The sequence below is a fragment of the Heterocephalus glaber genome, unplaced genomic scaffold (genome assembly GCF_053883595.1).
Source record: "Heterocephalus glaber isolate CG9 unplaced genomic scaffold, H.glaber_assembly_v1.0 deba00001579, whole genome shotgun sequence".
In the NCBI taxonomy this organism is placed as follows: domain Eukaryota; kingdom Metazoa; phylum Chordata; class Mammalia; order Rodentia; family Bathyergidae; genus Heterocephalus; species Heterocephalus glaber.
In genome coordinates, this window is record NW_028258360.1 from 6,752,185 (window position 1) to 6,777,378 (window position 25,194).

Consider the following 25,194-nt stretch of genomic DNA (forward strand, 5'->3'; position numbering starts at 1 on the left):
GAATTTAAATCTTTCTAGGTGGTGCTAATCTTTTGTAAAGGTAATGCTCGATGTCATAATTGCTCTATTGGCATAAAGTATTTGTAAAAATAGTCTTAAACACTAATTCACAAGTATAGTTAATGTACATATAAACCCTATGTTAAAAGTATAAAGGAGAGGAAGTATGGAATTCTAAACTGTTGACCATCAACAAGTAAACCACCCTTGTAAGACTTAACAGAACCCTAAAAAAAATTGCTTAAACATATGAATTTAAGACTTGACTTTATTCAGCAAAATCATTTATTTACACAATGGGGAGTGCTGGTTTGGCTTGGTCGGTGAAATAAAAACCAGCTGAACAGAGACAACACTGAGCCGTGCACACGGTCGTCCGAGCTGACCAGCCGTCTCCTTACCTGCATCGGGATCGGATCGTCCAGAGCAGTGCCAAAGGGCACTGGCTAACAGCGCACCGCACAGGTCAGTAACAACCCGGGAATTCTCCAGTAAATGGCCAACTTTTTATTTTTTTATAAATATATAAAAAAACAAAAAGTCAGCAGAACCAGCATTGCGATGTTACACAGAGTAAAACTCTGAAGTCAGTGGAGCGGATCAGTAAAAACCTTATCAGACCATCCATAGTTTCCCAGTGATCTCTTTCGCAGACCACATACAGAATCCAAACAGATGAAAAATACATCAGTCTTTAGAAGACCGCAATGATCTGATAAGGATTTGACAATGGAAGTTAAGGGGGGGATAAAAGGGATGGCAGAGCATAGCCCCTATTAGAACAAGCTAACTTTCCAGATTTTCCAAATTAAAAAAAACAAAAAATAAAACAAAAGAAACACTTCAACATGAAGCTACCATACAAAGTTCTTCCATTTTTCTTTGTAAAAAGTTCAGTTTGCAGTTTAATCCTGGGATTTTAATGTGAAGGACAGTTTTGGCCTGGACTTTCCCTTGCCCAGGATAATTTTTTGTTCTTCTTTTTGCTGTCGTTGCCGTTCTTGCTCTAGTTTCATCCTTTCCTCGTGAATCTTTCTTTGTTCTTCAACAATTCTCAACTGTTCTTCAGCCTGAAAGTTAAAAAGGGAAAATCAGAAGTGTCTATGATCTCCACACTGCTGCTACTAACATTTAGGCTATCCGGTAACAACCTACAGAGGAAGCAAAGCACACAGCATGTTTCACAGTGTGCCTAAGGCCAGTCAGTGGTAGAGGTGAAAGGCTGCAGAAATGAGGAGAAAAATCCTTATTAATTATAGGTACATTCTTATGAACAATAATAAATTAACAAATGGTAGGAAAACACACATTTCGAACATGAAATGTGAATGAATCATGCCCTGAGATTAGTCTGGATTTGTTCTCGTTCCATCTCTACCTTCAGTGGACCAGATTAACTGACTGTCGATTATAAACCAAGGTGCAGATTTACTCAAAGAGCATGAGGGCTGGGGATTTAGCTCAGTGGCACTGCGCTTGCTTCGCCAGCGCAAGGTCCTGAGTTCAATCTCCAGTACCAACAGCAACAACAAAGAGCATGTTACGTACCAATCATGTTTATAATTGAAACGTATACAAAAACTTGCAAGAAAAATCCCCACCAGAGTTACACTGTGTCATCCATATGCAGCCGAAGACCCAATTCCCCGGAGAGAAAAGATGTGGAAACTTTCTGACCTAGCTGACTATAAAATGCGACCTAACTTCAAATGGTATCGTTACTTCCTCCAGTGCCTCCAACTCCTCGAATCTTAAGCAAGCAATTTCCTCCCTGCATTTTTCTACAGAAGCTTTCATCTCTTCATCAAGAAAATTCCGGCTATCCTCACAAGCACCCTCTCCCACCCATCTCTCCTTCCTGCCTCCCAAGGAGCCCACTCACTTCACTCTCGGCCGGGCCGGACTCCTCTTCTGCTAAGGGACACGGAGCAATGAGGAGGAGGATTCCGGATGGCACAGCGGGGGTGGTATTTGGACAGAAGAGGACGAGACAATGCTGAGCACCTACAATGCAGACTCCAGCTCCCACAGGAACCACACAGCCCTGAAGAGCAGTGCCACCGGTAAGAAAGGCTGTTCCAAGCCTTGCATTTTCAAGGCTTTTCACATTTATCCCCCTTCCCTTCCTTAAGATCTGATCTTGATCTTAAAGCATTCACTGCCTCTTTTGGGCTACCCTGCTATTCCAATTCGAAGTCAAATTTCACACCCTTGCTATCTCCATTATTCTTATGGAACTATTTCAATATGGCCAGTAACACTAACGCCAGCGCCCTTCCTCTGCAGCAGGACAGAGCTCCTCCCGCACTCTGCACCACAGGGCACTAAGGAGCTCTACTGACCGGACCCTTGGTCTCTCCACTGAAGGATATGGAAGGACAGACAGTGTTTCAGGCTGCAGAGTGGGGGAGACTGCCGTGGAGAAGACTGGCGGTGCAGCACGTCCACTGCACTCAAATAGCCAGACAGTGGAGACAGAAGGAAAGCAGCGGAGTGCTGGTGGGCAAGCCAGCCAGGTGAAAACCCTACAGACGGCGGACAAGGGGCTCCTCGCTCCTCGCTCCTGCACTACACCTGCAGCCGCTACGGGACGCCACTGGCAGGATCCTACCGCCCCTTCGAAATCCAGAGTGCTCCAGAGCCTGTCCTGACGCCGCCTGCTCTGCTGTCCAGACTCTACAGCTCAGCTTCGCCTCCTGCGTCCCCTGACAATCGGTCATCATGTTTGCTAACTCTTCCTTCCTATTCTCTCTGCTCTACCTTCTATTTTCATTCCTACTGCCACCATGCCCATGCAGGGCCACAAATCTCTTACACACTACTGTCTTTCAAGGCATTCTACAAATATCAAGACTCACCTTTCCCGACCACTGTGCCCTCCTGACTTCCAATTTCCCATTTTCCACTCTGAAGAGCAGCCCAAGTTCCCACCTTCCCATGGATCCGCTGGCTCTAAGACTTCCACTGAAACCCTACCTGTATGCCAGAAGCCATTTGTAGTTACCACCTCCTTGAGATTTTCTTTTCCACTAAAAACTACAACAAAAAGTATTCCAATTTTCTTCAGTGAACTCATGTGTCAACTACTTTATCCAGTTTTAATAAACCCCACACATGCAAGAAAGCGCTGAAGTGCCTGCAAGTGAACCCTCCGTGGGTGTGCATGTGAGCCTCTGCCTGCGCCTCCTCGAGTTCGACTTCAGCGCTAGGAAAGGGTGTGAGAACTTGGGGGAATGAGGCAGAAAGGACAAAAAAGTATCCTGACCTCAATCCATGGGAGGAACTCAGAGCGCGTGTTTTACCCAATCACACTGACAGCAATGCAAAAAAGTGTGACAGCACATGCCATCCGCACAAAGAACACTTCGGTGCGATAAAAACTGCGATTCCTAAAGCACTTCCGGCCAGCAAGTTAACTTCCTGAGAATGACTCGGTACGCTAGCGCACATGCCAGTTTATCACAATGTGCTTGTAAGCATAAGATCTATAAAACAGACCACAATGCAGCTGCTTAGAAATGGGGAGGTGGTGGAGGGAGAGGCCCCACCCCACAACAATGAGCCTGCAAGGTGAGAGGTGAGCGAAAAGCAACGCACCCAACACTGTGAACTCTGCACTTTTGTGCAATACAGGAGAAAGAAAGTACTACGGATCTGTATCTAACCAAACATGCATCTTAAGAATCTAAAAAATTCAAAACATAAAAACTTTTGAAAATGGCAATGGGAAGTGGGTAGATGGGGAAAAGCATAGGAACTGAATTTTTATTTTTCTTAAAACAAAAAAAACTGCAACTATAAGAGCACATCAGCTAATCAAAAAAGTTAAAAATTTTAAAGTAAAGCAACTTTCTTTCAGAAATACAAGACTAGTTATACTGCACTGAAATTACTTTTAGATTAAAGAAAAGAAAAGCATCGAATGTCCTTTTGGATCAGGTCTTCAGACAGGAGACGGCACGGGCACGTGCAGGGCCAGCTGTGTGGCCCCCAGGTGAGACTGAGTGCGGAAGGCAGCAGCAGCCGAGGGTGCTCACCGCAGAGCAGCCGGTCAGCAGGCGAAGGCCCCGCCAAAGCCAGAACACCTGCACACACGCACTCTGCTGCAGCTGCACCCTTGGGAGGGAGACCCTCCAGAGGCCCACGGCGCTCTCCCCGGGAGCAGTGGCCTGGGCTGGAAGCCGGCCTCCTCCGCCAGTCCCCAGGCGAGGCTGGGACCCTGCAGCCGCCCAAAGGTGTTCTTCCAAACCCTCGACTCCTAACTAACTGTTTCATCCTCACCCAAACACCTGCCAGAAATCCACTGTTTTTCTCCCTTCTTCTTTCATTTCACATTTGGGCAGAAGAAAAATATTCACACAAGAGGGAAAACTAGTAAGCTGACCCACAAGAGTTGTATGGCAGACACGCCCAAGGCCCGAGCCTGCACCCACAAAGGGTGACTGGCCTCACCCCGTCTCCTTAACCAGACAGCCTACTTACAAACATTACCGTACCGTTCTTACATCACCTATACATTTAACCAAGGTGATCCATTAGCAACCAACCATGCCTTCAGAAAGGGAGGCTACTGGACTCACTCACAGCTCTACACACACACACACACACACACACACACGTAAAAAATGACACAACTGGGGTTCATGCCACTCCTCAGAAATGTGACTTCTGGGATTTTAAACCTTCCAAGACACAAATCCTGACCCACTCAACCATCTTAATTTAGCTCCTTGATCCATCTTCGTGCCACTCACTTCAGCTAAGCAAATGAATAGGAAAAGAAAAGAGCTGTCATTACTTCTGACTCTTAGAAAACCACAAGTTAAAAGGCGTAGAGGCTGAGACAGCAGCGTCCTCCGCCCCTGTGGCAATGAAGCTACCTGCCCGTCAACTGCACTTCCCCACACAGGCTAAGCAAAGGCCCAAACCCACCCTCGAGAGAGCGTTCTGCGTCATCAACGGAGGTCACACCCCGTTCCTCTTACTGCTTCTCCTCTCATCTTAATTACCCTCTTGCTGCCATTAAAACCTCAACTCAGTTTTGAAATTTCAACCTCAGATGAGATTCCATTGTTCTAGGAAGACAACTGCTTCAGGACAGAAACGACTGATAACCAACCAACGCACTGCACTGCAGCATCACATTAGTGATTAACAATGACTCTAAGCCAGGCGTGGTGGTGGCACACACCTGTCATCTCCCCAAGTTCCAGGCCAGTCTGAGCGACACTGAGTTCAAGACCAGCCTGAACCGCTCGGTGAGACCCTGTCTCACCCCCCCACCCCCAACAATGATTCCATTACTGATCTAATCACTGCTTAGGGCTCAGAGACACTGCTCTGGAATACTGTCAGAAGAAATACGGTGCTTTCTGGGTTTTTTAGACTTTTATGTTCTAAAATTTCAGGAAAGGACTTGTACTGCCTAGAAGTGGCTCTTCTAACCTTCTGTATTCACTTTTCTTGGGGCCACTGCCTATCTTTGTTTTATACCGCTGGTGATCTCTGCAACTGTACCAAGAGGGTCTTCTCTGGTCCCTACAACCTCACCCTTCCCATCCCTCTACAATCCGTACTACTCCACAACTTCAATGCCAGTTCTCTCTGCAGTTTCTAAGAACTGCTGCTTTATGAATGCAAGTCCCCGTCTTCTGAAAGCTTTCAGTTGTTTCCAGTTTCTGTCCTTGAAGCTACCCTACACACTGTCAATGCACTCACTGATCGGAGGATGTAGAAAGTTATTTTTTAAAACTGTTGCACTAGGGCCAGGGATTTAGCTCAATGGTTTCACCGCCTGCTGTGCAAGCGCAAGGACCTGAGTTTGATCCCTGGTACCAAAAAAACCCCACCAAATAAATAAAACTGTTGCACTAAATACATTAACACAGGGTCAAGGAACAAGCCTCTGGCACTGGCTGAAAATCTTTACCTCACACTTCCCTACCACTCCATTTCAAATGAAAATACGTGACATTTACATTTAGTGGTTACATGGACACCACTATTAGTATCCTAAGTACTGTGCCATTTCAACTTACATACACTTACTCTCCTGTAAACTAACTGCCCTGCTCTCTTTCCAACTGTGCTAATTTCTTGTGCCTGCTGTAAAAAATTATCGCAAACCAGATGGCTCAAAACAGGACTGACGATGGAGGCAGTGACAGCGTCACTGAAGAGGTTGGCGAGTTGCGTAAGTAAGTTTAAACGTCGCCAGCTGCGTCCAGGCGGCCTCGCTGCTGCTGCTGCAGAGCCCGGGCCTGGATTCCCTCAGTCATCTCAGCAAGAGCCGAGGATGGGGCTGCTCAGAGAAGACCGAGTTCCCTCCTGTCAGCTGCCGTGCCCTGCCGAAGCCTGCTGTGCTCTGAATGCTCTCCTTCTCCCAGATGCTCGCTGGATGCCACCGCCAGTTGGGGGAGGGCTGTGCGTCAGAGTGGCCTGCTGGGGGCCACAGAAGGCCCAGGGCTGGGGCTGCAGGTGCCTTGCTCTCCCTCTTCCCAAGCACGCTTTCCCACGTCAGCGCTCTGCCCTGTGCTGCTGCAGCAAGAAGGCTCTCACCAGATGCTGAAGCTGCAAGACGGAAATTCCGTTTCTGCATACTTTACCCAGCTGGTGGTATTTGTTACAGCATCAGAAAATGTCCTAAGAACCAGGTGGTTTCTAAGGCTGTTACAGAAATGCACCAAGGAGGACTAATGGGCAGCAAGGGCATGATGAAGGGGGGGCCATCAGACTCCCCAAAGTATGCAGGCCTGAGGGCAGGTGAACAGAGATCAGAGAGCAGTGGCCCTGGATACCGGAGTGACGTTCTCCAGCCAGAAAGGCTAGCAGCCACTAGAAACCTCTTCTTGTCGCTCCACCCTGCAGCAGCAGGCAGACCGCACCTTCAACATTTCACGTGAACTCTGCACTGCGCCTTACGTGGAGCTGTGGGACGCTACTCAGTTAGGTTTCCTACTAGTGTTTGTAAAAGAACCTGTCCTCCTTCAATTGCCAGCACAGGTTTTCAATTGCTTTTGAGCCCTAACCAGAAGTCCATATTTCTGCCAAGTCCTTTTAAAGCAATGTTCGTATTTTCTGCAAAACCCTCCCAGCTCGTACCCAGTTCCCAAACCATGTGACATTTATAGCTCAAAAGGATAAAAACTTTACTCTTGAGGCAGAACCCTAAAATCAGGAGCAGCAGGCTAGAGCCGAAGCTCCGAAGGCTGCGCCCCGCGGAGGCTTAGGGAGGCCCTGCTGCTCCCGGCTTCAGCTTCCAGGGCTTCCAGGCGCCCTCACCCTTCCAATCTCCCCCTGCCTCTGCCCGCTGCTGTGCGGAAGCCTCTCTGCCTCTCTGCGGCGCCTGCCTCCATCCCAGTCACATCACATCGAGGACACTCCTGCCTACTATTTGGGCTGCGTAAGATAACGCTCACAGGCTGCATCAGGTACGACAGACTCCATGTTTAGAGGAGGCACTTCTCAGAATACTACACAGATACATTAAAAACTCAAGTTCTTCCAAGAACTTTCCTCAGAGCCACCTTTTTATTGCAAAGTTCACTCTGGTTTATTTTATATTTAACTGTGTGGATACATCATCAACAGTCAAACACGAGACTACTTATTTCCTTAAATAGGTGAGGTAAGGTGGTATTCAGCACAATGAACTTGACAAGGAAGAGAAAACTGTGTCAATATTGAAGATACCCGTAAATTCAGAAATTATAATTTGCATATATTTTAAACCCTCAAAGAATGCACCCCTAGTCAAAGTAATCTGTGCTTCCTCTAGCCAATGTTATTTATCATTTTATTAAAAACTGTGAGTCTGAGGGCCGGGGATTTAGCTCAGTGGTTTCAAGGCCTGCTGCACAAATGCAAGGACCTGAGTTCGATCTTGGTACCAAAAAAAACCCCTGTCAGTCTGACACTTAGTCCAGGCCTTCACACCCGGACTAACTGCCTTTGTGCTTTCCCACCACCTTCAAAGGGGTCAGGATGAGGGTCGTTCACAGCCTCCCAAAAGAACATTTCACTCCACAGTAACCCTAGCACCTTCTTGAAAGTCTGTTTCCCTTTCCACGTAAACAAGATTCATATACATTTCATAATGTCTGGGATATTCCCAGGCCATATATAACTGTGGTGAGAAAAACTAAATTTAAGTATCACCTTAAAAAAAAATTAAAATTTTCCATTGTATTAACAATAACTCTTCAAATATTTGAAGATATAAGTTATGTGTTGCCCGCAGTAACTCAAGAACCAGGAGTTAACCTGCCATAAAGCCAAGGCACATTTGATTAACTCCTGGTTTTACAAATCAAAGTACCCATGTCAGCTGATTCTTTTTTCTTATGGAGAGAAACCAAGTACCTTGATACACAATTTGGAATTGATATGAGCAGAACTAGCCATGGATTAGAGCTCTTAAGGATGATTTTCAAGTATCTGAGTGAGCCCTCAGCTAATTTGAACACAGTCTTGCTTGCCACAGTCATTACTCTTTAAACTTTCGGCAGAAGGACCTACTTCAAAGTAAGTTACAATTGTAGCTGGAAAGCACCCTCCTTACTAAGTATTTTATGCGATCATAAAAATGCTACGTTACTTGCAGAACCAGTAGAAAATAAAAGTATACCACTGCTAGTACTGTACATCTGTCTTAAATGTGCAAACTTTTTTTTCAAAACAATTTAGGACCATAAAGGTTAGTACTTGGGTATTTTCTAGCTTATATCTCGCCTGTGTCAGTAAGTACTTTCTGACTCCAGGAAAAGTCAGTAGACTACTCGGATTTCCCTGCAAGCTGGAGCCACTACTCCCCTTACATTCCCACGACCCACAAGGCCCGGCCTGTACAGCACACTCCGTGAGCACAGCACACGTGAACACCAAAAGCTCTGCTGCTCGAGGCCTGCTCTTTGCGGCCCTGCTGGGGCCCCCAGGACACATCTTCAGGAATGCGGGTAGTGGCCTTTCACTGTGCTGATGTGTACTCTCCTTTGAACCTGCTGTCTCGCTCATCAGCATGCCTCACTACCATCTTCCCGGCGAACCAGAAGACCCCGTTCCACACTCTTGTCGTCACTTTCTTTCTACTTCCCGAAGAGTTTTCCTGCTTCACCCCCTAGTTTCTGGCGTTTCCATTATCACAGCCCAAGGCACAACTCAGAATTCTCAGACCACCTCGGCTAGCAGGCCGGGGCCTCACCTGTCCAATACCTCCTACCACAGATGGCCCGCTTGGAGTCGGCCCTGTCTCCACAGTAAATACATCAGATTACTTCTGAGACCTTACTGCCTTACCTACTCTGGGGGTAAGGGTGCCTGGGATCGAACTCAGGACCTTTCGATGGCAAGGCAGGCGTGGTGCCACCGAGCTGAATCCCTGGCCCACCCGGCCCCACCTTCTCGGGCCGTGTAGCAGGTCAGGACAGCAGGCTGCCTCCTCGCTGTATCACGCAGCCCGCACAGCTGCAGTTGCAAACGCGCCGCTACGACGGAATACTGCATCTCCCTTGCTTTCCCGCACACCTAGCATTTCAATGAGGTTTTGATACCTGACTTACTTCCCAACAAACACGTACAAAAATTAAGGAGTACTGTTCGAAACTGCGAGGAAGAAGTGGAGAAAGGACAACGGAAAGGAAGGAGGCCTCAGTGCACACGCTGCATAGCCCTGTACTCTCCTACACGGAGGACAGCCACTCTCCCTGCCAGCAGCACCAACAGAAACGGCCCTATGCCTGCAGCCTCGCTGAGCACGGCCAGCTAACGCGTGAAGCACGTGTGGCTCTTACCGAAGGCCCTAAACCCCAAGCCTCTCTTCCCCAAAGCCACCTCTCCTGTGCCTTCCAGGCCACGACGTCACAAGTGTCCCCAGTCTCACCAGCTCAATCTGAAGTCCGTGCCCTGCAGAACAGCGTGGCCCACAGACCAGCAACAGCCTGCAAGTTGTAATCAATCCACAAAGGCAACTATGTGACAGGTTTTTATAGCCGTCTGACGTCATTTTTGTAGGAATTCATCTAATTATATTTCACAAAAGTAGAGGTCTCACAAAGTGGCAGTCAGTGGTAGAGTCCACAGTCAGTCTAGTACGGGTGAGGCCCGCGCTGCCTGCCCATCGCGGAGGGGACGAACTCACACATGGAAGCAACCAGGCCATTTACACTGCTAGGAGAAATACTGCCCTAGAATACGGCGATCAGCACCTCCCTAAGAGTGCACAGAAAGCTGCGCTTTTATGACCCGCTGGGTAAACTTGGAGAGCTGTCACACACAGGAGACCACGCTGCTCCTAGCCACCCCAGGGGCAGAAGACACCAGCACCTCTGCGAGTTTGACACGGGGAGAAGTTTCCAGGCCACCCCTAAACCAAATCCACTATGGTAATCCAATCTCTTTACCGCGTCCTAAGAGAAAAGCTGCTTCTACCAGCTTGCTTTGTTTCAAGGTCTTACCGGCCTTTTTTCTTCTCTTCCGGGAATGCTCAGGCTTCAGAAACCAGACTCAAAGCTCAGTCCTCTAATCACAACTTGGATGGACACAGTACCTTAGTCCTGCCCGCACGACTCTCTCCTCGCACAGAGCCAGAGCAGCACTATCACACGGCTGCTTTACAATGATCCACAGCTCACTCGTACTGGTTGTTCTTCTGCCTCAGGAAAGCAGAGTAAAGGCTCCGACCCAGAGTTCATTCAAGGCTTCACTATACTCAGGATGGCGATATTCGTCGAGAATCCAGTTACACGCTAGGCTATTTCTGGCACTGTCTTTTATGTGGGACACACTATCTGTTTTTTTTTGCACTAAATATATCAATCCTTTATTTTGGTATACAATATTTTTTTCCTTAGATCCTTTTATTGGTACACTTTAGGTATACAATACATTTACACTTACCACTGGGTGTTTGTGCCTGAACATGCTGTAACTTGGTTATTTTCTTCCCCATTCCCTGTGCGCCCTTCACCCCTTTCACTTCCCTGTTTACATAGACTTTGTTTCCATTTTTTTTCCTCAAAATTTTTCCTTTCCCTTCTTTCCTTCCCCCACCCCTCCCTCTTCCCCTACTCCTTAAACCTTTTCTTCCTATTTCCCATTATCAACTATTCGTTTTAATCCTTATTTACACTTTCAGTTTCTCACCAGAGAAACTATTCAGTATTTACACACGTGTGTCCTATTTATTTCACTTAAGAGTATGGCCTCAATAGGCATCCATTTAGCTATAAATGTCTCTAGTTTCTCATTCTTTATGGCTGAGTAGTACTCCATTTTATAAAAAAAAAAGCACATCTTCTTTATCCAGTTTCCAGTTGATGGGCACTTGGGCTGTTTCCAAGCTTTAGCTATTACACACTCTGGCACTATAAACATGGGTGCACATATATCACTGTGGTATGATTCTTTTAATTCTTTGGGGAAGATCCCCAGCAGGGGAATAGCTGGGTCAAATGGGACCTCTAGTCCTAGTTCTTTGAGGTATCTCCATACTGATTTCCACAGTGCTCACACCAGTCTACACTCCCACCAGCAGTGGAGCAGGGTTGCTCTTTCCCCACAGCCCTGCCACCATTTGTTATTGGTTGATTTCATGACAGCGGCCATTCTTTCTGGGGTGAGGTGGAATCTCACTGCTGTTTTCACCTGCATCTCTCGAATGACCAGTGATGTTGAACATTTTTTCATGTTTATTTGCTGCTTTTACTTCCTTGACTGAGAAATATCTGTTCATTTCAGATGCCCATTTTTGAATTGGGTCTTTGAATTTGGGGGGTCTGATTATTTTCAATTCTTTATATATTCTAGATAGCAAACCTTTGTCTAAGGTACAGCTGCTAAAAATTTTTTCCCACATTGTAGGTTATCTCTTAGCTCTGTTGGTGGTTTCTCTTGCAATGCAGAAGCTTTTCAATGAGATCCCAGTTGATTCTTTGTGCTAGTTCCCATGCTACTGAGGTTTTTGTTCATAAAGTCTTTTCCTATGCCAATGTCCTTAAGAGTTCTACCTATCTTCCAGCAAGTTTAGGGTTTCTGTTCTAATATTTAGATCTTTAATCCACTTCGATCTTAGTTTAGTGCACGGTGATAGATATGGGTCTAGTTCTAATCTTTGGCAGGTTGAAATCCAGTTTTTCCAACACCATGTATTAAAGAGGCTATCTTTCCTCCAGTGAGGGTGTTTGGCTCCTTTGTCAAAGGTGAGGTGGCTGAGTATGTCTGGAGTTGTTTCTGGATCTTCTAATCTATTCCACTGATCCTCAGGTGTGTTTCTGTGCCAGTACCATGCTGTTTTTATCACAGTAGCTTTGTAGTATAGTTTCAAGTTGGGGATAGTGATACCCCCTGCCCTGTCTCTGTTGCCTAGAACTGCTTTTGTTATTCTAGGTCTCTTCTGGTTCCAAATGAATTTTGGGACTGTTTCCCCTAGTTCTGTGAAATGTATTGTTGGGATTTCAATCAGCATTGCTTTGAATCTATATAGCAGTTTTGGAAGTATGGCCATTTTCACTATATTGGTTATTCCTGCCCAAGAGGAAGCGATGTCTTTCCATTTTTTTATATGCTCGTCTATCTCTTTTTTGAGTGCTGTCATTTTCAGTGTAGAGGTCTTTTGCTTCCTTTGTGAGGCTGATTCCTAAATAGTTCATACTTTTGGATGTTATTGTGAAGGGAATTGTGTCCCTAATTTCTCTCTCCATGAGTCTGTTATTTGTGTATAAGAAGGCTATTGTTTTTTGAGTGTTCACCTTGTATCCAGCTACTCTACTGAATCTGTCAATTAAGTCTAGAAGTCTTCTGGCAGAGTTTTTTGGGTCTTCTATGTAGAGTATCATATCGTCAGCAAATAATGACAGTTTAACTTCTTTCTTTCCTATCTTTACTCCTTTTATTTCTACCTCTTATCTAATTGCTGTGGCTAATGTTTCCAGAGCTATACTGGGGACACACTATCTTTTAAAACATCATGCTCTTGGAACTAACTGCCCCATGAGAACTTCCCATGTTGTGTGAACTGTGTCAGTGGCACCCACCGTTCATTATTAGACCCACTGAGGTCTTATTTTGTGCATTTCTGCACATGCACAGAATGTTTTAAAAACAGAAATAAGAGTTTACAACTTGGCTACCCCCCACCCCATCAGCAATGACTAAGCAACAAGTATCTTTCTTGGGCCGTATCAACACAGTTCTAACCAGGTGACTTTTTCCAGGTGATTAAAAGTAAGACACCACCCACCCCGTGTCTTTAGTCCTGGGCACCAAACATCACTCCCACCACCCCCAGGTCAAGTTCCTTCCATCTGGGATGTATGCTGTGTTCTTACTTTGAAGTACTCTTTCTCTACCTCACTTTCATTTTTTTTCCCCTTATAATACCTATCTTCTTGTTATGAATTACTTATTATCCATGGTTCTGCAATTTTAGCTTTCTTCTTCCTCAGACTGAGATTGCATTCAAACTTACAAACACCCTATGATATCATAATATATTTTTAAAATGTTAATATGTACTTCAAAAAAACCTAGAAATACTAAAAATAGAGTTGGAAGGAAAATAGAAGTGTTTTTTCTATTTTCAAATAAATTCTTACTTAGGCCTCTTCATTACAATTTTTAAATTGCTCTATACTACCTTTTATATCTATCATACAAGTGTGTAAGTCTATTTTTGGTTAGTTTATAAACTAGGAATAGGAAACAATTTATTACCGTGTTATAACTGCTCAAGTGATCAAAGCAACTACTGCTAAGTAAAATGCTGCATATCAATCATTTTTGGTTAAGTTTTTAGACAGCAAAATTCAAATGAGGTTAGGATTTTTAAAAAAAGAGGACAGGTGATAATATGACTTTCTCAAAAAAACCTGTTTTAAACTACTGCAAATTTGGAATTCTCTCCAGATCAGGGTTAAAAATCTACTCAACTGTTCCACCTCTTGCCTGAAACTCAAAGTTCTTAAATTCCAAAAAAGAGTCAAATTATAAAACATGAAGTCACTTCATAAAATCTGGAAGAAGAAAAATGAAGCAAAAGCCAAATCCTTCTCATACATGTTTACTCACCAGTTTGGCTTGTGCTTCTGCAATTTTTCGGTTATTTTCTTCCAGTATTCGCTCTAGCTCCTCACGTTTTGCACGTTCTTCCTCCTAAAGGGGAGGACATGTTAGGATGTTAGAAAAATACATTGTTTATTGTTACTCATAAATATCTACTAATCTTCCTCTGAACTTTTTTTGATCTGACTTAAATGGTAGCTGTACAGCTACCTCCTGTCTGACAAATGATAAACTGTGCAGCCACTAAAATTGGTTTCTAGCACTAAATTTAAATTATCCCTCCCAGTCCAAACAGCAACCGACTAAACCCTCCCTAATGATAGTTTTCTGGTAATTATTACTAATACTTTAATATCACACAAATCAACAAGGACAACTACAAAACTGGATAGTATTTACCAAATTAAAAAAATAATATATAAAATATAAATAAAGTGAATATTTGTCTCACCAATTATGTATACCTACGTATTCTTTACCTATACTCCTTTAATCAGCATTAAAAGTTGAATATTTACTGTCTTGTCCAGTGTCCTGCAGAGTGTGCTCCTCGGCTGCCATACGCGCCAGCTTCCTCTTTAAAATGATTTGTACTGTTAGCTTGGCAATACCTGCATCAGCAGCTCAACCATTTATAAAGCAACAACATACAAGGAAGGCTGAGCTGAGGAATGCAGATGTTTATGGTAAGAAGGAACAAAAAATGTAATTCATCATTCCTAAGGCAAACAATTAATAAGAAAAATACATTTACTGTTAGTGAAAAATACAAATGGTAACCCATCCTTCATGGAACTACGGGCTTCTTCCATGGGGAAAATGGGCTCAACACTCGGATGGTGACAACTGCTAAAGGCAGCTTAGACTGTCATCTACGGTCTGAACTGGAATTCAGGAATCCAGGGGACGCATGGTCAGGAAATAAAACTCTTCTGCACTTTAGCTTTTCTTGGAAAATTTAATGAAACTGTATAATGCAAACTATATGAAGACTGCTTGATGGTTTGAGCAGTGTTCAGATCACAGCATACATATTCGAATGATTTTAATATTTGGAAAGTCTGTCAAGAGGGTTGTGTCCGTGTAAAAAAAAAAAAAAAACTGTTAATATGAAACAAAAAGCAAATGAAGAGAAAAAAATCTTGCTATGATTAATAACTCGCTACAAGATAGCACAATTACTCCAAAACTTAGTATTAAAAGCACTGATGCAAATAAAAATTTCATACATTCGATACTGCAGTGTGAAATCCACTATCAATGGAGACATGTATATCTACAGACAGGACAAGGGGAAACGCAGTTCAAAAGCTACGCTTACTGGAAGGCAAAGAGATTAATATGATGTCAACTTGTCCCCAATAATGCCGACACAGAAAATGACAATAAGTCATCAATTTTATAAGTCAAATATTTCGGTTTAAGAGAATTTAACTACAGGATTTCCTATGCCACACCAGTGGGATTCACATTCGTCACGCAAACTACGTTGCTGGACACTCAGTGCTGGAGCGATTTGCCTTGAGTGTTCGGAGGCTTTCGCCCGGCTCTAGGACCCTGGAGTAATTAGTGCAAGCCATAAAGCTTCAGTAGCAAATTACTCTCACAGAAAGACATTTTCAACTTCTGCTCCCGCTGCTGACAAAACAAATCATGTGTTTAGCTTGACTCCAGACAAGGACAACCTGTTCCTTCATAACTCTCTAGAGAAAAAAAGGAGTTGTTAGTAGGTACTAAAAAAGTGGACGAATGCTCTGGACATGTTTCCTAAAAAGATTCCTTGAAACACATTAGGAAAATGGAGGGCCTTATGATCAGAATGCTAGAATTAGTCCATCGTGTTGAAGCAAGATTTGGGGAGGGGAAGGAATAAAAGGAAAAGAAGAGCGAGAAGCCTATTTCCCGAAAGCAGGTACTGTCACTCAGTATTAGGCCCTGCTCTTTTCGCTCTGACTGAAGGCAAAAAGCCTCTCACAGTCTAGGCAACAGAGTGATACACAGAAAAGAATATGCAACCACAGGTGGATTTTTAACTGTTTCCCTTCACCACGCCCTGTCTCCCCCGACCCTCCCAAGAAGAATTTAAGTCCTGCAGCCATGGCAAAAGTTTCAAACACTTCTCAAATATGTAAGCCAGTTCCAGTAAATCAAAAAAGTATCCTCAAATAAGTTTTATGAAAATAACTTTTAAGTATCAGTCAGCACTTCTGAATAGGCTAAAAAATTAACTTTCGCAGCAATGTAAGTTTAGATGAGAAAGGAATGAGATAGTCTGTATTCCATCTCTTTCTGAACTGAGCAGGAGGCACAACCCGACACTGAAAGTTTTGCCATGGACTGTCTCTACTTTCCAAACGACCGAGCGTTACCTCTCTAGCTTTTTGTGCTGCAAGCTCAGCTTGTCTCTGTCGCTCGAGTTCTTCGAGCAACTGCTTTTCCATGATGCGTTTCGCTTCCTCCACCCTTCGGAGAACTTCGCGCTCAATTTCATCCTTCCTTTTCTCCAGTTCTTCCTCTACCCTTTTGGCCACCAATTCTTCCACTCTGCGTGCTGTTTCCTCCTCGATGAGTTTTTCTTCTATTTCCTGCTGCCGACTAGCAAAGCAGAAAAAAATGACTTAGATAATACTTTTAAAACCTAAGAATTAAATCACCACTCATGTTAAGACCATCAAGTCACTGAACCTCATTTTATCTAGGTAAAATCCTTTTTCTTTCTTTTTTTTTGGTACCAGGGATTGAACTGGGGACCTTGCGCTTGCGAGGCAGGCACCGGAACCACTGAGCTAAATCCCCAGCCCAATCCCTTTTCTTTTTATCACGTTCTAATTACAGGAACACTGATATATACAAAGAGCCTAATTAACTTTCATTCAGGAGCTATAAATATGAAACAAGTCTACTTGTGTCGCTAACTTCACCATGGGAGAACACGCTGCTCAAATGCATGGATTTGCCTCTTTGTCAGTAACTCAGTGTAAGGACCGATCTACAACGTCAGGAGAATCTACACACAGCTGTCAGATTGGCTGAATTCACTTCCCCTTCACCCCTGAAGCAAAGACAGAATAAACACAGATATTCAGAGATTCAGACTGCTGAAGTTAGTCTGTGTATTTTGAACTTATCTTCTACTCTTCCTCCTCTGTCAAGTGATTCCAATTAAAAGCATCTCTACAGGTAGCAAAAGTCGAAAGATGAAAATATATGATCAAAGTCCAGTGAAGCATGATACTGTTTTAATTACTTTAATGCCACTGTGATGCTATAAACCAACTTACTCAAAATTCTGAGCTGAAAACTTATCAAAGACTATCATGGAAGACTTGCACATTTTATACCCGGGACAGCCACCAGTCCCCTGTACCTGAAGACTGCTACAAAGGAAAACGTCAGATCTCAAGTATTTTCAATTGATTATTTTGGATAGATTAAGAATATATTCAAATTAATTCTACTGGCTTTTGATGTGACTACTAGAAAATTTCCAATTGTGTATCTTGCTCACATTTTATTTCTGTTCAACAGCAAACAGATAATTTGTGAATGAATAAATCAGAGGCTCTTTCAGTCTATTTAAATTCCAGGAGAGCAATTTATTAATATAATACTTCAACTTTCAATCCACCAAAATTAAATAAAACTTGCAACTTGTATATATTTTGATGACTCATGTGACATATATTAGATACGAGAGTCATACAATTGATCTGTTTAGTAGATATTCTACTTTCTATGTGACCTTAAACATCTTAATCTCACTCAATTCTACTCTTGGGAGAGATTCAATCCTCACCTAAGAACTTTCATTCTCAAATCCTGACACTTACTTCCAGTGACATCATACTAACACCAATGTATCTTCAACAACGGATTCATTTCAATTCTACACTTATCCTCTACATCTTTCCTACGAAGGAGACAGTAGATACTGAAGGAAGTTTATTGTCCCTTAAGGTCCTAGACAACTGCAATCCCCATTCTGAGGACTCTTGCTTCTTTTCTAAATATTTTCTTCCTAAAACTAAATTTTTAAAAGGTATATGAAAGCCTGAGATTGACTATGCTCATTATGCTTCTTCCAGACAAATTTAGGATTAGGGCGATTACAGTAAACCTTTTATCTATAGCAGAGCTCAAGAAAAGAGCACATACCCTCTACAATGCTAAAAATAAAAGAGTATCTAAAGAAATTAGTGATTTCAATTCAATGGAGAGCGAGTGCCAATTTCAATACAAAAGGTCTGTTTCATCCAAAGGGAAAGAAATAAGGGGATAGCAAGGCTGATAACTGCTCAATCTGGATTTGGGGATAGAAGGATAATATTCTACTTTTGCATATGTAAACTTTTCATATTAGTTTAAAATATGTAAATACCCCTACCCACATACTTTTTCTAGTTCAAATTTCAAACGGTAGCTATTAAAATAAAACAGTGCGCACGTTGGCAGGTCTTGGTACAGAACTGCCACAACTGTTAAGGTGTTCAAAGTGAGAACTCAATCTCAGGGGCTTGCCTCTAGGAATCACTTAGCAATTGTTAGCCGTCAGTATTTACTCAGCCCTCAGTGAGTACTAAACACTGCACCAAGAGATCCGCACAGCACGTCACCATTTACATCTCAGACTCCTCCCACCAGCCGGGCACTGGTGCCTTATTTTTAATGAGGAAGCTGAAGCTAAATTGATTCTGCTCTCAAGCTCAGCGGATGTTTCTGAGCTGGGACTATGAATGCTGCAGACTGCAGAGTACTAACTATACTACCCTCCCTACCTGGCTCTCCAGGCAAATCTGAGAGATAAGGACATGTACAAAATAACCCCCAAGAGGATTAGTTCAAACACAAAACTTAGAAAGTTCTTACCAACAGCCAGATTGCTGTGCTCTGCTGGTTTCAAAACATTCACCCCAATAATATACAGCTCCCCAAAGCAAATCTACTCACAGAATTGCCTCTTGGGCCTTGTCTTAGTTACCTTTCTCTCACTGCTGAGTCAAAATACCCGACACCAAAGTTAAAGGGGGAAAGGTTGATTTAGCTCTGTCTGCCGAGGTTTCAGTCTGTAATCGGCTGGCTCCAGGCCAGGGTGGAGTGGCAGATGGGCATCACAAGGCGAAACAGTACATGGTGGGCAGGAGGCAGCAAAGCATGCAAGAGACCTTCCTACTTTCTTTCTGCCCCTTTTATCCTCTCTCTAGGCTACCAGGATGAGGTCAGTGCCAAACCAATCAGAGGACTGATCTAGTAATCACACACTCTGAATCCCAGCATCACACACTCCAGTGTTAACCACTTCTGAAAAAGCCCCACCTATGACCACATGAGGCTTTAGGGGGACATCTAGACAGCCATACCAGCCTTCAGGATGAGCTTTTATGTTTTGGGTCTAAATTATCTCCCCCAAATCTCACATTCAGAGGTGAGCCTGGTAACCTGGTTGGAAGGGGCAGGTCCCATGAGGCGCCACTTGGAAGGCTGTGTTTTCTCTGGCTCTTCCCTGCTCTTTGCTTCCTGACAGTTTAACTGCACTGATGAACAGGTTTTCTGTCAGGCTTTCAACCATGCTGTTTCTTCCATGGAGCCTTGACCACAGACTGAACCCACTGAAACTGTGAGCCAAAATAAACTTCTCCTCTTTAAGCTCTGGATGTGGGGTATTTTGTCCCAGCAACAGCAAGGTAGCTTAGCTAATACAGGGCCCTTTTAAGTATCTTCTAAGAATCACTTGTACAGATCCCAGATCAGTTTAGGTACTCTTAATGTGTCATGCAGTTAAACAGTAAGGACAAACAAACCTAGGTATCACAGGCTAGAGTAAGTCACTAGGCAAGCCAAGTTTTTTTGATTTGCTGCAAGTCATTTTAAGCTCCAACACTTAACACAACATGTATACACCATCTCAAAATCACACAAAACGAAGTGGAAATATTGGTACAGAAGAGGGGTAAGAGAGACTCACGCATTGCCAGGATAAGACCGATTCTGAATTTAATTTAGAACCATGTACATTAGCTACTCAAAAAAGTTAAAGGCCTATCTTTTACTAAAGGGGTCCCCAACCCTTGGCCCAGAGACTGGAATGGGTCCTTTCACTGTTACCAACAGGGCTGGACAGCACCGGCTGAGCAGGGACGCTTCCCCCGTATCTACGATCCCTTCCTAGGACCGGCACTGCTGCCTGAGCTGTACCTATCACATCCGCAGTGGGATGAACCCTCCTGCGAACTGTGCTTGTCGGGATCTGGGTCGTAGGCGTCTATGAGATTCTAACCCTGAAACCACTGTTCTCCACAAAACCCATCTCTGGTGCCCAAAAGGTTGGAGACTCTGTTTTAATGCACTAAGATTACAATCCCTAAACTGACTTCGTAAGCCCAACAGGTAAGTTAAATTAAATAACCTTACTGCGTGAGACCAACTAGATGCCAAGTGCTGCTCAGGTATTTCAATATACTATCTCCAACCTTCACAACACAGGCATCACCATCTCACAGACAAGAAAATAAGCTCAGAGGCGATTTAGTTACGGCCTCAGAAATCTAAGCAGTGAAGCAATCTGGTCTCCAATTGTACCAGAGCTACTAACTGGTTAAACCCAACAAATGACTATTCTTTTACTGTTTCTCTCCATCTTCTGTTAGACTTCTTGAAAGCACCGTCAATACTAAAGTGTCTTCTCATGTCTGGTCTGCTTCCACCATGGGCTTCTCATGGCCAGCACACACATTTGTTAAGGTTCTTCCAGTCCCCTAAATCAAGTGCTTCTCTCTTCACGCTCTGCCTGGGCCATTCCATGCACTCTTAGTTTCTCTAGCCTTCAGCCCTCCATTATCAACTCAGACTGGCTCAGCACATCCAAAACCAGGACCCACACAGGAAGTGCCAAGCAGAAGCTCCCTCTACTTCTCCCTCTCCCTTACCCTCCACTCATCAAGGTTCTGAGATTGTAGCCATTAGTAGATACATAGTAGCAGCTGAAACATGGTAGATGAGTAGCAATAGTCACACTCTAAATATGACAGCCAACATTAGTGTATTCTTTCCCTTACATCTTACATCCAATTTCATACGCCCTAAATGTTTCTTAAATGGGTCCTTCTTTTCGACTCTAACAATTCTCCTTATTACTCTTGCCTCGACATATTGTAACCCACTGAATCTCCATACTGTACAAATCAAAGATACGTTTAAAATTTAAAAGGAGGGCATGCAATTTACTTGCTTAAAACCTTCCCTGTTTCTAGGCTGAAATCAAAACTTTTTATGGCATACAAAAACCCTCCAAGATTCCCAGCCTCCACCTCTCCGGGCCCTCCAGGACTTCAGTACTGCACTGTACTTGAGCACTTCATGCTGTGACGACCATCACCTGGTTATCTTGAAACCATTCCCTTTCAAGCTCTTTAACTCTGGAAGGGGTGGGAATGGAGGCTCTGGCCTTTGGTTCACCTATATCCTCCTATCGCAGTAACCGCACAGTCTTATCTTCTTGTACTTTTGATCTGTAGAACAATTGCCTGCCCATCAGGATGCTTCCTTTATGTGAGCAGCTTTATCACTGCCACTGAATTTAGCACACTGTATTATTACTGTTATCTCTGAACTACACCAAGACCTTACAAGGGGCCAAGCATGTTTATGGTTAACAGCACCTAACATAGTGCCTGGTACCGATTAAATGTGCACTAAACATCAGTTGAATAAACAAACTCAACAACAGGGATTTGTACACAAGACACTACTCCCTATTCTCAACACTCCACAGCCCGTGTCTTTCATATTTTCTCTGCAGTATTTCCAAAGTCTTGGACCACATTCGGTAGTGTACACATGGTACAAAGGAATTTAGTGTTCAGGTGGCTATTTCCCTTGCCCTTTCTCCTCCCAAATGCTGCCAGCTTAACCCAGAACCACGTAACTGCTCTTTCCCAGTGCTTCATTCCTACATCTTTACTGTCCATGTGTAGCTTGCTAAATGCTTCTAATTCTTTGCATATCAAGTTTCTTTTCACTTTTCCTATTCCTCTTAGCTTTCTGGGTGAAACCAACTACTGTAATTAGTCTCTGCAGGTCTCCTTTTTTTCATGTGAAAAAATTATCTCGATGTCTTAGGTAATTTTTCACAGTCCTATTGAAAAGACAGCTTTATTGGTCTTTTCCAGACCCCCTCCCAAAAATACCAAGGTTTGTGGAAAAAGTTACTTCACCTTTGTTTTCACGTTTCACTGACCACAATACCAAGTACCACATTCCAAGTCAGAGCTGCACATGTTTTAAAGAAGCGCTGACAGCAAAACAGCTCTAGTTTCCTTGGTAATATTAGTTACGCTTGGAAAAAAGGTGTGCTGAAAAGTCTACAGTACAAACCCAACTGCAGAAAAATATATCCCCCAGGCATTTCTGTACATATAAATTCCTTTTAGAAAAAGCGTAAGTTTCCTAATATTCCTTCCTTATAATCACTTTCGAAATACTCACTGAAGAACTGTACGAAGATGGCTGGTTAATCAGGGAGTTAAGCTAGCACATTAGCTCCTCTAGCCCAGTATAACTGAATACCCTGAGCACCGAAGTGCCCAGTAAAAACAACAAAACTACATTTAAAAACCAAAAGTCCATTTAGTTTGCGTTATGCGCATCTACTCTTAAATCTAAGTACACCTGAGAGGCCGGCCACTCTCAAAATCACGTGACTTTCGGCAAACAAAATTTCCAATAAGGACCCTTCATTGTTCCTACAGAAAAATTCAGCATGTAAACAAGACAAATGTGAAAACGAATATTCAAGCGTCTTTAAACAAATACACTACAGGAAGAAGCAAAAAGACTGCACCGGCCTACTAAAAACATACAAAGCACCAGCATAATAAGAAATACGCTGTTTGGGATGATGGGCACACAGGTGAATTCACAGGTCAAACTGATCGCGCTGCACACTCCCAGTGTGTTCAGATTTTTACCTCTCAATAAAGAGGGAGCGATACAGGCCGGAGGAAGAAAAGCAAACAGCACGCCTTTGAGAGGAACACGCCGTGGCAAACTGTGCGGGGTGGACCACCCCGGGAGCCTTTCCCTCCCTGCCCCTCGCTCCACGCCGCCTCTCCTGCTGGCTCCTCCCCCGCCTTCCCGGCCCCGGTGGCTCTCGGACCGCACAGAGAACTCCACCCCTACTTCCGGGACTCGGCTCGCTCTCGCGCCAAAATCGCTTTCTGGCCTGGAGACTTTCCTGCTCGGGCTCCGCGTGGCCCGTCCGCCCCGGGCGGGCTCGGGCTCGGGCTGGGGCTCCCGCTCCCGCTCCAGTCCCCGCCGCCTCCGGCCCCGGCCCCGCCGCTCACATCTTTCGCTGCCGCTCGAACTCGGCCTTCTTCTCCTCCTCCTCGCGCTTCTGCTTCTCGTCCAGGCTGCTGCGCTTGCTCACCGTGCGCCCGAAGATGTCGATGCGATCGGGCGGGGACGAGGCGCGCTCCCGCTCCCGCTCCCGCCGGGACGCCGCCGCGTTGGTGGAGCGCGAGCGCGAACGAGACTCACGCCGCCGGTTGCGCTTGCTCTCCCGGGACTTGGAGCGCTTCCGCACGCGCTCCTTGTCCCGCGAGCGCGAGCGGGAGCGGCTGCGCTTCTTGTTGTGCTTGCTGCTCTTGGCGTGCTTGGAGCGCGACGAGCTGCGGCTCCGCGAGCGGCCCATCCTGGCGCGGCGCGCCGACCACCGCCGGCCTCCGGCCCCTCGCGCGCACCCCTCGCCGCTCCTCCGGACGCGAGCTGGCTGACCTGCGGAGGTCGGGGAGGGCGCGCTGCCCCCCGGATGGCCGTCTGTGTCCCTCCGCGGGTCCGCACCGCCACGCAGGCCACCTCCGACGGGAAGGCCGCAACGCAAGGAGTCGCTAAGATGGCAGCTGCGGCTGCACCGGCCGCCCTTCCCACAATGCCCTGCGCGGAACGTGCCGACGCAAAGGGTCCGCCCTCTGGTGGAGGTGGCCGGAGATTGGCGGCCGTATCCGAACGCGCTCGGCTCTTTCCGTGTTTCCTGGCGGAGGCCCGAAGCTGGGCTGGAGTCTATCCCTTTGCCCGGACTGGACTTCAGTGTTGTGGTACAAGAATTTATCACCCTGTAGTGTGATTTAAGTCACACCTTGGCAGGAGTTACTTGGTGGCGTTATTTTCTAGGAGCTGCCTGGCTCAGCCATGCCTAACTGCCCCAGTTGCCCCGGGCAGATCCCCTTGCTTAGGAGCTCTCCGAAGTGACCGGAGGATCCCGAGGTGGAGCATGCGGGAGTCGGGTTCGCCGCTCACGCCTGCTGCGGGGCTCGCTGCGCCTTGCAGAGCGGCCGCCTGCAGCTTGCAGCGCACCTGGGCCCGACTACCTGATCCCGCCTCAGAGAGGGGCCCAGGCCTGGACCAGGGGCCCGAGCGCTGCCCGCCCTAGGGAGAGCGTCGGGAGGACGCTGCTAAATCCCCTTGCCTTCTGCCGCCCTGAGCTGTTGCACCTATGTACTGAAACCTCTGAACTGTGAGCTAAATAAACCTCCCCTTTACTTTGGGTGTTGGGTATTTCGTCTCAGCAATGAGAGAGAAATAACTAACACACCACTGATCTTTTCAGATGATAGGGCCCAGCATTTGAGAGGCTGAGGCAGGAGGATCACTAGGAATTTGAGGCCAGCCTCAACTATACAGAGATGCTGTCACACACACACACAAAGATGGTAGAAAATAGTGAGAGTCTGGGTACCTCCCTGTTAGAACTTAGTTCCTTAAAAGGCTTTGCTCAAAGTTGATGAGAGAGAAAAGCCAGACAGCCGGGCATGGTGGCACACTCCTGTAATCAGGAGGCTGAGGCAGGAGGATCACTGAGTTCAAGGCCAGCCTAACCTGCATAGTAAGACCTTGTCTCAAAAAAAAAAACGAAAAAAGAAAAACCAGAAACTCCCCTTTGAGCAAGCAGAAACCTATTAAATGAAATAATAAAGTTTTCTACACAGTGGCAACAAAAGCCATAAAATACGTCAGAATAAACCTCATCAAGTTACAAAATCTTTATGATGAAGCGTGGCTGAACTGCAGAATAAGGCCAAGTGAATGGAAAACAGAAGTTACTTTCTCAGGTGAGTAGTCGACATCAGAATTATGCCCGTTCTTCCC

General features: G+C 45.1%; 1 protein-coding gene across 2 annotated transcripts; it reads right to left on the reverse strand.

The window, feature by feature from the left end:
* Window positions 1-250: 250 nt before the first annotated feature.
* Arglu1 (arginine and glutamate rich 1) lies at window positions 251-24,940 on the reverse strand. 2 transcript variants are annotated; one of them, XM_004858564.4, is made up of 4 exons: window positions 23,394-24,940; window positions 16,425-16,650; window positions 14,062-14,145; window positions 251-1,070 (listed from the first exon to the last, which is right to left on the reverse strand). In XM_004858564.4, the coding sequence occupies exons 1-4, from the start codon at window positions 23,738-23,740 to the stop codon at window positions 906-908; spliced, it is 822 nt and encodes a 273-aa protein (XP_004858621.1). In that variant the 5' UTR covers window positions 23,741-24,940; the 3' UTR covers window positions 251-905. The 2 variants fall into 2 exon arrangements, 1 of the variants encoding a protein (XP_004858621.1); XR_015443822.1 differs by lacking the exon at window positions 251-1,070 and having other exon boundaries at window positions 14,085-14,145; window positions 14,574-16,650.
* Window positions 24,941-25,194: the final 254 nt, after the last annotated feature.

Bases quoted from the DNA above. Each gene is read 5' to 3' on its own strand.
- Arglu1 (XM_004858564.4), bottom strand. From the start codon at position 23,740: ATGGGCCGCTCGCGGAGCCGCAGCTCGTCGCGCTCCAAGCACGCCAAG. The intron at 14,146-16,424 runs GTAACGCTCGGT...CCTCCCCTTTAG, and splicing joins CAGCACAAAAAGCTAGAGAG to GAGGAAGAACGTGCAAAACG. The intron at 1,071-14,061 runs GTGAGTAAACAT...TTTAACTTTCAG, and splicing joins CAGAAGCACAAGCCAAACTG to GCTGAAGAACAGTTGAGAAT.